This window comes from Alternaria novae-zelandiae (genome assembly GCF_023758075.1).
Source record: "Alternaria novae-zelandiae strain BMP 2774 chromosome Unknown scaffold_3, whole genome shotgun sequence".
NCBI lineage: Eukaryota > Fungi > Ascomycota > Dothideomycetes > Pleosporales > Pleosporaceae > Alternaria > Alternaria novae-zelandiae.
This window is the reverse complement of record NW_026056963.1, coordinates 166,474-180,464: the sequence shown is the minus strand read 5'-3', so window position 1 is coordinate 180,464 and position 13,991 is coordinate 166,474. Positions and strand designations below refer to the sequence as shown.

Below are 13,991 nucleotides of genomic sequence, written 5' to 3'. Positions count from 1 at the left end.
CAAGTCCGACTGGCACTGTGCTACTATCTACTCTCCGTTCCTCAAGAAACCCCGGTTACCATGCGGCCTCCTCTCCATCTTCTTCCCGAATCTAACGCCGGGTTTCCCTGCCTTCTTGTCCATTTCACGCCCCTTCAACCAGTGTTCACGTACGTTCTTTGTATTCCTGTTGACCTTAGGCGGCAGCACCCGGTTCTGCTGTGCCAATACCGCTACGCTGAGCTTGCCCTTCTTCACATCCTTCGCTGGCTTGTCGACGCGCTCCAGGAACTTGATGTGGTGGTTGAGCTTCTCCTTCCTAAGTTCCTCCTCTGTCTTTCCGCGCCGCTGGGGCGGTGGCGTGGGAGGGCGTTGGTCGTCGATGGTCTCGAGGAGGGAAGCGGGCAGGAGACCGTTGGATACGTCAATGTCCATGCGCGACGCAACTTCTGGCTCTTTGTCGAGGGGGCCGGCGGCAGCCTTTGCTTCCTTGGCAGCTTTCTTCGCCGACTTCTTTGCCTTCTTCTCCTCACGCTCGCGCTTTGCAGCTTGTTGAGCAGCAACGAGTTCCTCGCGCGCTTGCCGCTTGGCCTGCTCCTTTGCTTGCTGAGCCTTCTGCGCGCGGTCGGCTTCGGCTTGCGCAGCTCGTGCTTTCGAACCTGCAGCGGCTGTGGTGACTACCTCGGGGGCTTCGTCGTCCGAATCGCTTGCTTCATCCTGGTCGACTTGGCTTGTTTGCGTTGGGGGTAGTGACTCGATGGGCTGAGAAGCTTCATATCGCTTGTGGCCTTGCTTGATCGCAACGGGCGAATCTTGCGACTCGGCAGGCTCCTCGCTACCAAAGCGTCTATGCGTCTTTTCAGGTTGTGCTGAAGGAGGCGCGTCGCCTTGCGAGGGTATAGGAGCTGTGCTGCTCTCGTACGAGGACGTTGGAATCTCGTCAGGGAACTTGGACGGCGTCTCTACAACCTTCTTCGGGCGGCCTCTGCCTCTCTTGGCTGAGCCTGGTGCTAGCGTCTGGCCATCTCCCGTCTTAGCCTTGGGTGTAGGTGATCCCTCAGGTTGCTTAAATGTTGTGGCGGGCGTCGCGTATACTGAACCTGAACCTGAACCAGGCTGCTGCGCTGGTGTGTAGAAGGACGGATTTTGTGAAGTTGCTGGCGCCTCTTCCCTGCCTTCACCGAAGCTGTCCGTGGCCGTCGAATCATCCGGTGACTTCCTGCTGACTACAACGTGGGGGCTCGATCGGCGTCGGAGTGGCAGAAATTCATCCTGTGTCGGCGTCTGAGGGTCTTGGGTCGCAGGCGCCGCGGCGACAGCGATTGTGTCTGAGACATCCTCTACGGACTCTTGCGAAAGTCCTTGTGAAGGCGCATCCGAATTGGCGGTCTGCTTGGCAGATCTCTTCTTGGAGGACGACGTGGGCGCAGACTTCCTCTGCCTTTTCGTTTGTGTCGGCGTCTCTAGCGACTCGAGTTCTCGCTTTCCTGCGGCTTTCCTTGTCGAGCTGCGCGGCGTCGGTGTCGGTGCGCCTGGCGTCTCTGTTCCGCCTCGTGTAGTGACCATTGCGTCTTCGTTGCTGTGGGTTGATACGCGTCGTGTACGGACCGCGGCTGTTCTTGTCGTTGCTGCGTTGGTGGATCGCGCGATGTGGAAAAGATTCTGGCGTGCCAAGATTTCGCGGCCATTGCGGACCCCCGAGACTAGCGGGCCTGTGAATCCCAAGGATCACCGCATCGCCATTCACCAACTATCGGGCAGTCATCTCGTAACTATGTCGACTAGTCGCGCAGTATTACGCTCAGCAAGCGCAGTCGCGCGTCTAGAGCCATGTTTTTCGTGCCGATCGCGTCAAACAACTCTAGCCATCCGCTACAATGCTACGAGATGTCCGATGGCCTCGCATTGGCTTGCAACAGGCATGCGAACCCAGAATTATTCCATCAACCGAAAATTGGATCCAAAAGCACGTGTTGATGTTGATACTCGCGCTCGACTGGGCTTCTACACCATATGCAAGCAACAAAGCATATTCAATATCGAGCCGCGTACGGCTCTGAGCATCTACAATGACTTCGTTGCGAAAACGAAAACAACTTCCCATAGCGACAACGTTTTGCGGATAGTCGAGAGTAGGTTCGCGGCCCATACTCCCCTCTATAGATGGCACTGACATGAGCAGAATACAACCTCCGATTGATTGATATTACATCTCTTGCGATGGCCACATTCAAAGTACCCGATCTCAGCAATCCAGAGATAAGAGCTCGACTGCCTCCTAGTCAGCACAAAGAAGTCGCTGTTATGCTTCTGCAAGGATGTGCGCAAGCTGGGGATCCTCTCGCGATCGTACACATCCTGACTGTCGTCTACCTTGGCAGTTTGGGCAACCAGCCCGCTCAAGAGATTGCAAGGCTCTTTCCACAGAAAGATATCGCCCAATACCGCCAGCTGCTCGACACGATTGACTTGCAGACCTTGGAAAAGACTCCAACTCTAGTAGTTGAAGTTTTGACTCTAAGAGGACTCTTCCTTGAGCAAGCAGGACAGAAGCAAGAGGCCATAAAAGCATACCAAGAAGCCATCAAGCCTTCAACTCTTAATGATCAAACTGGAAGGCCATTAACGCATGCGATGCAATTTCCCCTTATAGCACCCTGGAATGCGCTCGGTTATCTACTCAAGGCAGACAAAGATCCGAAAGTACAGGCAGAAGCCCAGTCATATTTCCAGAAAGGCGCTCTCGAAGGTGATGATCCGCTTTCATACTACGAACTCGCAGCCTATGAGCCGAAAACAAGCGAAAAGTGGTTGCGGTATACGAGCAAAGCAGCAGCATCCGGTCACAGACAAGCCATACTGGACCTCACTGGCTTCTATCAAGAAGTGGCAGCATCGAACTCGTCTGTTTTAGAAAACGGTAGCATACGACATGCGCTCAACTGGTTACTGACCTGGAGACGCGGAAGCGCCGCGAAGCTTGCGCGAGAGTGGTTACATGTGGCGTCTGTCGTTGGACACAAACCTTCCATGTTACAACTTGCGGAGTATCACAAGTCTATTGGTCATGAAGAAGAATACAGGAATTATTTGCGTATGATAGTCGACTCTGACAGCGCGGCCCTTTACAAAGAAGAGGCACCACAGCTTGTGCAAGTTGCGAGGTTGCGGCTTGCGGGAACCCGGTAACAGCCAATACAACCAGTAGGAGACCATGTCCTGTATACTCCATTCTCTTCCAGTGTATCATGCGTGTTTGCCGCGCTCATAAGCACAGCCTGGTATCGTTTCAGAAGCTACATTCATCTGAAGTGTCTATCAGACAATTACGCAACTGTTCGATGATTCTGCGCAAACGATCTCCACCCCAGATCGATCTCGTATTACGCATTAGACATACATATGTGTGTTGAAAGACATCTTGGTCATATCCTCGACAAAACGACTATCTCCGGATCTACCCCGGCCTACCCCACCTCGGCAGGTGAGCTACTGGCCTTCCTTATCTGGCACTCTGATAGTGGCCACAGCATCCGATGACTGCTTGAAGACTTATATTCATCGCCAGTATGATCATCTATCTACTTAACACATACCATTCTGCATCTTCATGAAGACATTAAGCACAATCTACCATCAAAAATCGATCTTTGATCACTTCAATCTAGCATAAAATCTGTTCTCACAATCATGTCGTCTATTATCCCTCTCAACAGTCATCGAAAAGCCTTGATAGGATCACCTTCAAACTTCTGGTCGCACTCTACCAAGAATGGCTTTGACCTCACTCATCCCTCTACGCACTCGTCACCAACTACCGGGCCCACACACACCATCCAGACTCGAGCTGATGCCATCACAATCGATCCTTCGAAATCCGCCCTTGTCATCATTGACATGCAAAACTTCTTTCTCTCCGAAGCTTTCGGCCGCGGTCAAAAAGGTCCTGGTCACATTGCCTGCGAACAGTTAGTCAAGTACGCTATCCCAGCTGCACGCAAGGCTGGAATCAGAGTCGTATGGGTAAATTGGGGGCTTACGAAGGAAGAAGCTAAAGAGATGCCGCCAGCTGTGAAACGCGCATTTGGCTTCTTCTCCATTCCGGAAGATGCAGATTTCAAAGCCGACGACGCTTTTGGACACCAAGAAGGAAGCGTGAGCATGGATCGACATGGCAAAGAAAATCAGTCTTTCTACCGTGGTATCGGTGCTGACTGCGGGATGCTCAAGTTTCCAGACGGGAAAACCGTAGAGGGGGGTAAATTACTCATGCGCGATTCTTGGAACGCAGCGCTCTACCCTCCACTTGATGCCATGTATGTCGAAGGCAGCAAGTTGGAGAGTAGGCCTGACGTCTGGATCCATAAGAACAGGATGAGCGGGATGTGGGGTGCTACGACACCCCTCAAGGAGTTTCTGGATCAAGAGGGCATTAGGACCTTGTTCTTCACAGGTGTCAACACCGACCAGTGCGTGGGTGGAACCCTGACTGATGCATTCAGCAATGGGTACGACTGCGTGTTATTAGGTGATGGCTGTGGGACGACCACACCAGACTACGCACAGCAGTGTTGGGAGTATAACGCCGCTAGAACCTTTGGGTTCTGTGCAAGTTGTCAACAGTTTGCCGAGGGCTTGGGTAACTCTTGAATATGTAATCTACGTATCTTCATTTGAATACAGAAACCGATGTAGAAGGATCGTGTGTACACCTATGAAGTCAATGGTCTCCGTGGTAACTCTTCAAAGAGTTCCCAGGAGCATCTGTGGGACGGTCTAATCCACACATAGCCAATACCAGTCTGTCCACTTCGTCACCTCCACATCCTATAAAACCCACCTTTCCTGAGCCTACTGCTGCAAAGGCTACTGAAGCGAGACGTTCCGGTTGTTGTCGAGCACGGTATACGGCCTGTTCTTTAGGTACGCCTCGGAGGAGGAGGTCTTGATTCTGCATTATTGGGGAGAGGACCGTGGTACACAGCAAACCAGGATCGTTTTGTACAAGATCAGTAATTACGATCTCACTTGTTACTAACTCCCACTTAAGCTCGAAGTGGTCCTTGAAGAGAGCCTCGAAGGCGTCCACTCTATACATTGGCCAATGGAAGTATCCCGTGAATATTGTGGTACAGCCGTTTCTCGTTCGTTCGATCAAACGATTACGTAGCGTGGTGCTCGGTTCTTCGTTCTCCAGGATGAGATTGCTCTGGACTAAGATAACATTTGGCCAGTCTGTACTGAGGCATTCGATAGCGTCTTCTACCGTTCGCGACTCGTGGACCGCTGCTCGTTGTATCAGGCGAGGCGCAATCTTATCTGATACACCAAACACCGTGGATCGATCTCCTGCTAGTGTAATGACAAGAATATTGAGCATGATGTGCGAAGCCCCTGCCAATGTAACTTTGACTGTCAATGAAAAGCTGGGTCTGGAACTGATGAGCACGAAATCAGTAGATGGAGTCTGTTTATAAGAACAGAAATACGCTCAGAGCAATCTTCAGCTCATCAAACGAATAGGCAATCCACGCATGATTCAGCATCGTGCACAAGCAAGCAGGGAAGTAAGCTACCAGCGTGCCTGATGGGCTCGTTCTTCAGCAAGTGTAGAGGAATGGGAGACGTCCACGAAGGTAACTTCTAACTAGCCGTGCAGTGTAAAACTACAACAATTGAAGTTCTACAGGAGTGGCGCTTCCTGATCGGACGATATCTATCGCCCCGCCAAGGCCGCCGCGGACATCGGAAAAAGCCTCGGCTAAGCAGCGCGAACGCAAGAAGCAGCTCCGATGCTATCCCCCACCCTGGTTCTTCTACATCATTACCGGTGATACCCCCGAAACATTACGCTGCCAGGTGCTGAGGAGGAAACACACACAACATGTCAGGATTGAGGATATTAGTGCCCGTCAAGCGGGTCATTGACTATGCGGTACGTTCATTACACTAACACATGAACATGGCGCATGCATGTTCAACCTGGAGGCTTGAAAGAATGGCTCCGAGGATGAGAGCACTCAAGACGGCTGTCTCAGTAGCGAATGACACTGACACCATGATCAGGTCAAGCCCCGCGTCAACCGCGCCCAAACCGCCGTAGAAACCGCAAACGTCAAGCACTCGATGAATCCCTTCGACGAACTCTCCATCGAAGAAGCCGTCCGCATGCGCGAAAAGAAGGCCCACCACGCGAATGCCCCCAACGTAGAAGAGATCGTCGCCTTCTCCGCCGGCGTCCCCAAATCCCAAGACATCCTCCGCACAGCCATGGCCATGGGCGCAGACCGAGGCATACACGTAGTCGTAGAAGAGAAGGACGCCCTGGAACCACTGGGCGTCGCGAAGCTTCTACGGAAAGTAGTAGACGAGCAAAAGAGCAATCTTGTAATCCTAGGCAAGCAAGCCATCGACGACGACGCCGGCCAAACAGGACAAATGCTCGCAGGCCTCCTCAACTGGCCGCAGGCAACACAAGCCTCCAAAGTCACAATCAACGATCAAACCGTCGAAGTCGTCCAAGAAGTCGACGGTGGTGTTCAAACAATCAAAGCCAAACTTCCCATGGTCATTACCACGGATCTGCGCCTCAACGAACCCCGATACGCTAGTTTACCCAACATCATGAAGGCGAAGAAGAAGAAGCTGGATAAGAAGAGTTTGAGCGACTATGGGCTGGACACGGAGATCAGATTGAAGACAGTAAAGGTCACCGAGCCACCACCACGGAAGGGTGGTGTCAAGGTAGAGGATGTGGACGGCATGATTAGCAAGTTGAAGGAACTGGGTGCTTTGTAAAGAGCATGCCTATGTACGAATATTCCAAAAAGACTGAAATGCAACAAAAACGGACAGATCCTCGCAGCGTTCGTGCGACTACAACTTGTCGCCCCATACATTGTCCCCCAAGACCTCACGATCCTCCACGTCCAGCTTCCCATAGCCTGGTTCCAGCTTCCTCACCCTCAGATCCTCCTCATCCTCACTACTGTATTGCACGTTCTCGTTTTTGAGATACTCCTTAACTCCATCGCTGTCCTCCTCGCTCCGCTTGACATACCCACCAGTATAATCGTGCGACTTAACCCTCTTGACACCCACCCAACCCAATCCTTTCTGTAGCCTGTCCAACTCCTCCACCTCCTGCTCGCTTAGCCCCTGAGCCCTTTTCAAAGTCAGAAGCGAGTTGATCCTTTCCGAAGTCTCCAGGTAGGATGACCGGTCTTTCTCATTCCATTTGGCGCTGTATACGTCTGGCTGTTCGAGATCGACGCGTATTACTTCCCACCAGTGAGATCGCATGGCTTCCGAGAATGTGCCGTCGAGATTTTCCTGCCTTGAATCGATGCGATAGAATGCCGTTGTGTTGCCGTCCAAGGAATCTGTCCAAGTCGCGTTTACCTTCTTCTTCTCCACGTTCCCTTCTTCGTCCGTGTCTGCGTTGGGATTACAGCCTTGCAACACGCAATCAGCCAGCTTCTTATCCGCTGCTTCTAGATCATTGAACCACGCGACAATCTCGACATATTGCTCCGAATTTTTGGGGTATTCTAGTTCAATGTACCATTTTTCTGCGAGCGTGGTACCGGACATGGTAACGCCAATACTAGGGTATTCATAGTTGATGTGATCGTGGCCGGTCCACTGAGAAGGAATTTTAGGTAGTTCGGCGGAGGCGACGCGGAATGAGGGTTTGTCTTTGGAACGTGAGTGGGAATGGATGACCAGGTAGACGGAGTTGACAGCCATTTCGGATATTGTGCAACTTTCTGACAGAAGGCTCGGGATAGGAGATGAATGTACTCGTAATATAACTTCGGCCTCGCGATAGACAAGCTTTGTGTAGAGTGTCCCTTCTTGCTAACAAACTAGCACGGTTGCGTGAAAGCATGCCTCAATTTTTGCTACTACCTGCTGCCACCTAGGTTTGATCTACGTATGTCCGTAACCTACCTTAGTCCCCAAAGCTAACAGTGACAACTTCCCACCAATACCTAGTCATAACACTCTTAGTCCCATCATCAAGCGTCATCGGCTGATGAACAACGTAAAAAGTGCTATCCATCATGTGATCATTTAGCTCCGAAACATCCCATAGAGACTTTGGAGCTTTTGTCACCTTGATACCGGCTGCCCTGAACTCGTCTATATGCTTCTTGGCTTCATCGACCAGGAGCTGCTGAGCGACCTCCTTAATGGGGTTGTGACCAGAGATTCGCACGTCTTCCTCGCAAGATTTGCTATGGACTAACTTCGTCTTCCACCGTCCACCGTCCACCGTCTGCAGCTTTCACTTCCACTTCATCGTACGTGTTGTCAATGTCTTCAGGCTGGGCGAAATCCTGATCATGCCGGATCTTCTCCGCCCAGCTGAACGAGGGTCTCCTACGTTTTCCATCCTCCCTAATCTGCTGAGCAGTACGGAGGTGGAGCTGGAATCTGAGAACTATGTAGATGATTTCTGTAGCCATGATTTCTCGTGAGAACTGGCGGAGATGAATAGAGGAACTCTGTATTGCTCATGGACTCTTTTATACACATCTCTGGCTAACAATGAGACCGCTGATGCTAGTCGCGTGGAGGAGCCATGCTACCAGATTCACTAGATCACGAGGACTGTGCAGCGAAGAAACTGAGGAAGCTTCCCGTAGTAAGGCCGCCAACCAAAGAGAGCGACATGAAGCTTCCTGCTGCCTCAAGTTCTTCCGGCTCGACCCACTCAGCGAAACCCATCATGCAACTGCTACCCAAGTAGCCATTTGTTGTGCCAAAGAGTAGCTGTACAATAAAGAGATAGAAGAAATCAGAGTTGACGGCGGCGCCTTTCCCACCAATGTTGCAGAGGAAGTACAAGGGTATGAAGAGCACACGCGCGATAGACAGAAAGAACAAGAGGCGTGGACGATGCGTAAGACGGAGGGCAGGTAGAGCGGGTCCCACTCGACCCATGAGGTCACCAAGGTTCCAGAAAAAGAAGCCTAGAGGAATGAAAGTTGCTGGTTGGAAAAGGCGCGGAGCCGTTGCTGGATCGCGTACGCTTAGTACTTGTGGCGTGAAGACAGGGAAGAACATGGTAATTGCAAAGGTGATGAAGACAGCGCCAGCGAGCCAGAAGAGCTTCTTGAGCATGCGCGTCAGCGGTACACTCTTGCGCTCGTTGTGCGTTGGACCGTATTCGGGTCCTTGGTCGTACGATGCTTGCGACATGCGCTGCTTTGAGCTAGCCCTGGAGAGGAGGTAGAAGAAGGCCACCAATGTTGCAGCGGAGACAGCCGTGGCGGTCAAAAAGTAGATGAAGGCAGAGGTGCTAGACTCTTGCGGCGCTCCGTCGGTATGCTGCTTCTTAGGCACAGACAGAACCGATATGATCTGGGTGATGGAAGGCAAGACACCGGCAATACCTTGACCAGACATGATTCCTTGGGTATATTCCTCTCTTCCAAAGCCCGATACATATGCAAACACGCCGTTCTGGCACAAGCCTGTGGCAAGGCTAGCGCTCAACACCATGACCATGAGGAAGGCGAAGTAGACACCGACGGATATGTTCAGGAAGAACTTTGTGGATATGGCGAGAAGGGTGAAGACGACAGCGTTCAGGGCGAGCGATGCGACTATGCGTTTGGGGTAGTTGGCACGAGCCTGGAGCTTGGTCAAGACGATCATGGAGCCTAGGTTGCCTACGGTGGAGACGCAGAGGATCGAGGACTGGAAGTTGCGGAGGAGGTTATCGTTGGACTCGAAGCGTCTCTGGAAGTACGGGGCTGCTGCTAAGAACATGTTCCTAGTGCAGTCAGTATCATGGCTGCGGTGATGTCTGAGGTACCCACCAAGCCCATAGCATGGAGACTCCCAAGAGGGTGAAGACAGCATAGTCCGTCCACGAGAATGCCTGGTCCTCGCGCTCGATATGCTCGCCATCTGGCCGCTCCGATCCTCCTTCTAGTGGCTCATACGATGCAGGTGAGTTCTCGCGATCGAATATCTGCCGAATGCGATCCATGATGGGAAGTGTCGTCGCGTTCGAGGCGTTCGAGGTGTTCTCGGGGATGTACTGCGGAGTGGCGGAGATGCCGATACACGTCTACCAGGAAGACCCGTCTTGAAAAGGAAGATGAACACTGTACGAGTAGGCGGACATGTTCAAGCCGTGTCGGTGCTAGTAAGACTCATGATCATATCGCGTGGGTGAGCTCGAGAGTCGACGGGTGACACGCGGGTGTAGATCGCGCTAGTGGACTGGGGCTCTGCCTGCGCGGCATCTGGAATGCTTTGATGTCACACCTCCCCGCTGCCCCTCCGATTCGCTGGACCATCTCACCACCAAATACTTCGCTGCGAGCGTCACATAGACCAGAGGATAATTGCTAGAACTTTATCTTCTCTCGTTATCACAAATATGTCATACCAACTCCCACCTAATACAATCTCCATCAAGCGGAAGCGCACCGATGCGCCTGTCGACTCTCTCAGGATCGAACACGCCGAAAAGGACATCAAGCGACAAAGAAGCAGCGACTTTGCATACAAGCGTCTCACCAAGCCGGGCGACGATGTCCAACAGGAATCAACACCACCCACGCCGACTCTCGCGCGCCGTTTTCGCCTCGATCCCGTGTCGAGGATTGGCGCAAAACGGCATTTCGTAGAGGAACAAGAGGTCACCAAGGAAACCATCTCAGCAGGCGGACAAGTACAAGCGCCAATACTAGAACCTACACCAGACTCTACACCGCGACCACGAAAGCGGCCAGGCGCCGGCAGCGCACTGCACCACTCAGCCAAACCCTCGATACACCGGAAACCACCCGTCACCGAGCCCTCAGAAAACGATGTACGCAACCTGGAAGCCCTGTCAAAAGAGGTGGAAAAGGTAGACAATCTCGAAATACCCCTCCCCTCGCCTTCGAAACACAAGCCCAAAGTGCCAGCGAAACGCTTTGCAGAACGGCACCCGGACAAGGCTGCAGCCCTCGCAGCCCAAGATGGCACAATGGCAGATGGCGACGCTATGGATATTGACAGCGAATACATATACGACCACTACGTCCGAGAACCTGTTCTGCCAGATGCCCCCGCCCCGACAGGCACAGTCGGTCTTCTAGTTATCAGCGAAGAGGACGCAGACTGGTGGGACAACGACGAGAATAGCGACCGAGAGTTCGATACGGATGACGAAGACGAAAATGCAGAGGATTACTACGCCAACGACTATCCAGAGGACGAGATGAGCGACGACGATGAGTTTGATCGGAATCTGTACCAGTCCAAATACCGCCATGGAAGTGACGATGAAGAATACAATATTGGAGAGGACGACGACAATGCATTGGGAAGCGGCGAGGATGAGGATGATCTGCATTTTAAGATGACGGTACCTAAAGCACAGAGAGTGGGATATTGGGGTATGCAAGGGGAGTCATAACATAGTCGTCTACCAAGATACTGTCTGTTTTCGCCGCACATCAGCCATGTCATTCTCCATTCATCTTTCCCTAGACAGTCTCAGGCTCCCATCAGCATTAGATTAGAGAGATCAGGCCTCTGCAAAAGATCAAAGGAATGCCATCGATTTCAGGTGATCAAGTCACACTATCAACGTCTAATACTCCTGGTAATCTTAAAAACAGAGAGGGTATCATATCAAACTCCAGACCCAAACAATACATAAACCAAACCCAGAGGTAAGTACCGTAGCCCTGCCGAAGCCTTTCTACCCCATGTAGAACCATCGTGTGAAAGTCATGTTCCATCCGTGAACGCAACTGCATCTCTGTACGCTTCGATCTCCGTACCAGATACCTCATGAAAGAAAAGTGGTTGACCGGGTGCACTGGCCGTGTTCCGCGTTCCTCTTGCTCGTGGACAAGGGTGCTTTTTCCAGCATACCCTCCCAGGGAATGTCAACGTTCGTATTCGTAACCTTTGCCTCGTAATTGTCTTCACCCGTGGCATAGGATGGCTCCTCCAACATAGCCTTATTGGGCAGGTCAGCATCCTCCTAGGTAGCGCTAACACTCGCCATACTGCCCTTCCGCTGTTGGCCAGGTCCGGGTAGTTGTCCAGGGAGTATCTGTCGAGGTCCGCCTGTACCGATAGCACTTGGCCTCCTGCTCCCTGCTCCACCATCCAGACCAGCGCTCAGCGGGGCGCCGAATCCAGCGCTTTGCGGAAAGTGCTCGTTGGTTGCACTCAATGGCGCGCCCATCATACCGAGTGCCATCCCTCGTCCAGTACTCATATTGTCACCACCCGAGAACATGGACCCGCCTCCGCCTGGGGGTGCGCCAAGTGCTGAGCGGATCATGCCTTTCATGCGGATGTATTGGTATTTCGAGCGTTGCGATGTATGCGTGTATGTTGCCATGGGTCGTGGCCGATGTCGAGAGAGGGCAGCCATTATAGAGTCTTTCTCTTCGTCGGAATCAACAGCGCCCGAGGGCTCGAGATCTTCGGGGAGGGGCGCGTTGGCATCAATGAGAGACCCTAAGAATATGTCAGTATACAGTGTCTCTAGCTGGGTGATCGTGGGATACATACGTTGAATCTTAGCCTGGTTCTTCTTCTGATATTGCGCCAGCAACATGTCATATGGTAGACTTCGTCCTGGAACGGCCCTCTTCAGACCCATGCTATGGCTCTTGCAAGTCAGACTTCTTGCGCAGTATCCGCCGTTTGGTAGGGAGACACCGCACTGCCTCTCAACATCGACTGGGCCTTTGGGCTTTGCTCCCTTCTGCTTGGGTTCATCCTTCTTCTTCTTTTTGGCGTTCGGCGCCTTCTCCGCGTCTCCGTCGAGTTTCCGCTTTTTGCCCTTCTTTGCGCCATCGCCGTCTATCGAGGCACCCTTGATGGCTGACTTGCGCGACTTGCCGCCCTCGTCATCTTCGCCCTTCTCTTTCCGCAGAGCTGCATCTTTGGCTTCCTTGGCCTCCTTCTTCTTCTTTAGCTTCTCCTGCTTCTTGTTCAAGCATTCACGAATATGCGCCGCAGACGATGCGCGAAGTACGGGTCGGCGACAGTGTTTACATTGTACTGTGTCCACTTTATCGTCTAGGGGTCGGCCGCTGGGGAAGCCGGCAATGGTTTTCTCGTCCAAAGGATTGATCACAGGCGAGGTGGTCGACGGAGCGGGGGCTTTGGTCTCGACGTCTAATAACATGTTAGACCGCTGTGTAGACTTACGTGCATGTACAGATACAGCGCGCTGTGGGTGACGTACTGGTCGCGTCGCTTTCCTTCCAGTTCCCAGATATTGACGGCTTCGGTACCGGCTTCTTGATCTTCAACTTGATCCTGGCTTTCTCCGATTTGACTATGTCTTTCACTGCGCTTCTGTCCAGTAGGCTAGAGTTGCCTCCAGATTCTGTGGCTGAAGGTGCTGCGGTACATTAGTCCCATCGTAGCGGCGCCGGGGAGGGGTGCGGAGTTCAGCTCACCCTTTCGTGTGCCATTAGTAGCCATGTTGGCGGCTCTACGACGCCTGCGGAGTGCTTCGGTGGACCCCTAATCACTCCGAGGGATCTTTCCAAGTGTAGTGAAGACGTATCCGATGTCGAAATGTCTCTTGCTGATGGAAGGCGGCAGGTCTGGTTGCATGCGCTGCTGATGGCGGCCTCCGGTCGCGTCAAGCAGCCGCGCATCGCGTACTAACCCGAAATGGCCAGCTAGTCAGGTGTTAGGTACCAACCGAACATGAACAGTTCAAGAATTCATGCCGAACGTGGAATGCACCGCTGGAACTGATACTTCACATGACACACGGAAATTAATTCAATCTCGTTTTGATATTTCTAGCTATACTGACAATATGCGCTCTTGACAAATGCTAAACGCCATACACGTCAAGATCGGAGCACACCACCAAAGGACCCGCCATAGATAGATATCCGGTAAAACCATGAACCAAGTCTGCTGGCAAGACTGGCCATCGCAATGGCAGTCAGCTCTGCATCCTTCCGAACTCCCTAAAATGCTCAACATGTACTTTGAGCACCAAGGCTCATGGTATC

At 52.4% G+C, this 13,991-nt stretch overlaps 8 protein-coding genes across 8 annotated transcripts; 4 read left to right on the top strand and 4 right to left on the bottom strand.

Moving 5' to 3' along the window:
• Positions 1–27: 27 nt before the first annotated feature.
• J4E88_002033 (uncharacterized protein) lies at positions 28–1,545 on the bottom strand (the record flags this gene model as incomplete). The annotated part of the gene is made up of 1 exon (XM_049395699.1): positions 28–1,545. The coding sequence occupies one exon, from the start codon at positions 1,543–1,545 to the stop codon at positions 28–30; it is 1,518 nt and encodes a 505-aa protein (XP_049258103.1).
• Positions 1,546–1,900: 355 nt separating this feature from the next.
• On the top strand, positions 1,901–3,168 carry J4E88_002032 (uncharacterized protein; the record flags this gene model as incomplete). Its single annotated transcript, XM_049395698.1, has 2 exons — positions 1,901–2,111; positions 2,162–3,168. The coding sequence occupies 2 exons, from the start codon at positions 1,901–1,903 to the stop codon at positions 3,166–3,168; spliced, it is 1,218 nt and encodes a 405-aa protein (XP_049258102.1).
• A 501-nt stretch (positions 3,169–3,669) lies between these two features.
• Positions 3,670–4,629, top strand: J4E88_002031 (uncharacterized protein; the record flags this gene model as incomplete). Its single annotated transcript, XM_049395697.1, has 1 exon — positions 3,670–4,629. One exon carries the CDS (start codon positions 3,670–3,672, stop codon positions 4,627–4,629), a length of 960 nt encoding a protein of 319 aa, XP_049258101.1.
• Positions 4,630–5,863: 1,234 nt separating this feature from the next.
• Positions 5,864–6,777, top strand: J4E88_002030 (uncharacterized protein; the record flags this gene model as incomplete). The annotated part of the gene is made up of 2 exons (XM_049395696.1): positions 5,864–5,914; positions 6,046–6,777. 2 exons carry the CDS (start codon positions 5,864–5,866, stop codon positions 6,775–6,777), a joined length of 783 nt encoding a protein of 260 aa, XP_049258100.1.
• Positions 6,778–6,855: 78 nt separating this feature from the next.
• Positions 6,856–7,728, bottom strand: J4E88_002029 (uncharacterized protein; the record flags this gene model as incomplete). The annotated part of the gene is made up of 1 exon (XM_049395695.1): positions 6,856–7,728. One exon carries the CDS (start codon positions 7,726–7,728, stop codon positions 6,856–6,858), a length of 873 nt encoding a protein of 290 aa, XP_049258099.1.
• An 858-nt stretch (positions 7,729–8,586) lies between these two features.
• Positions 8,587–9,982, bottom strand: J4E88_002028 (uncharacterized protein; the record flags this gene model as incomplete). The annotated part of the gene is made up of 2 exons (XM_049395694.1): positions 8,587–9,763; positions 9,810–9,982. 2 exons carry the CDS (start codon positions 9,980–9,982, stop codon positions 8,587–8,589), a joined length of 1,350 nt encoding a protein of 449 aa, XP_049258098.1.
• A 396-nt stretch (positions 9,983–10,378) lies between these two features.
• On the top strand, positions 10,379–11,404 carry J4E88_002027 (uncharacterized protein; the record flags this gene model as incomplete). Its single annotated transcript, XM_049395693.1, has 1 exon — positions 10,379–11,404. One exon carries the CDS (start codon positions 10,379–10,381, stop codon positions 11,402–11,404), a length of 1,026 nt encoding a protein of 341 aa, XP_049258097.1.
• A 576-nt stretch (positions 11,405–11,980) lies between these two features.
• Positions 11,981–13,443, bottom strand: J4E88_002026 (uncharacterized protein; the record flags this gene model as incomplete). The annotated part of the gene is made up of 4 exons (XM_049395692.1): positions 11,981–12,465; positions 12,520–13,131; positions 13,202–13,360; positions 13,419–13,443. 4 exons carry the CDS (start codon positions 13,441–13,443, stop codon positions 11,981–11,983), a joined length of 1,281 nt encoding a protein of 426 aa, XP_049258096.1.
• Between the last annotated feature and the right edge of the window lie 548 nt (positions 13,444–13,991).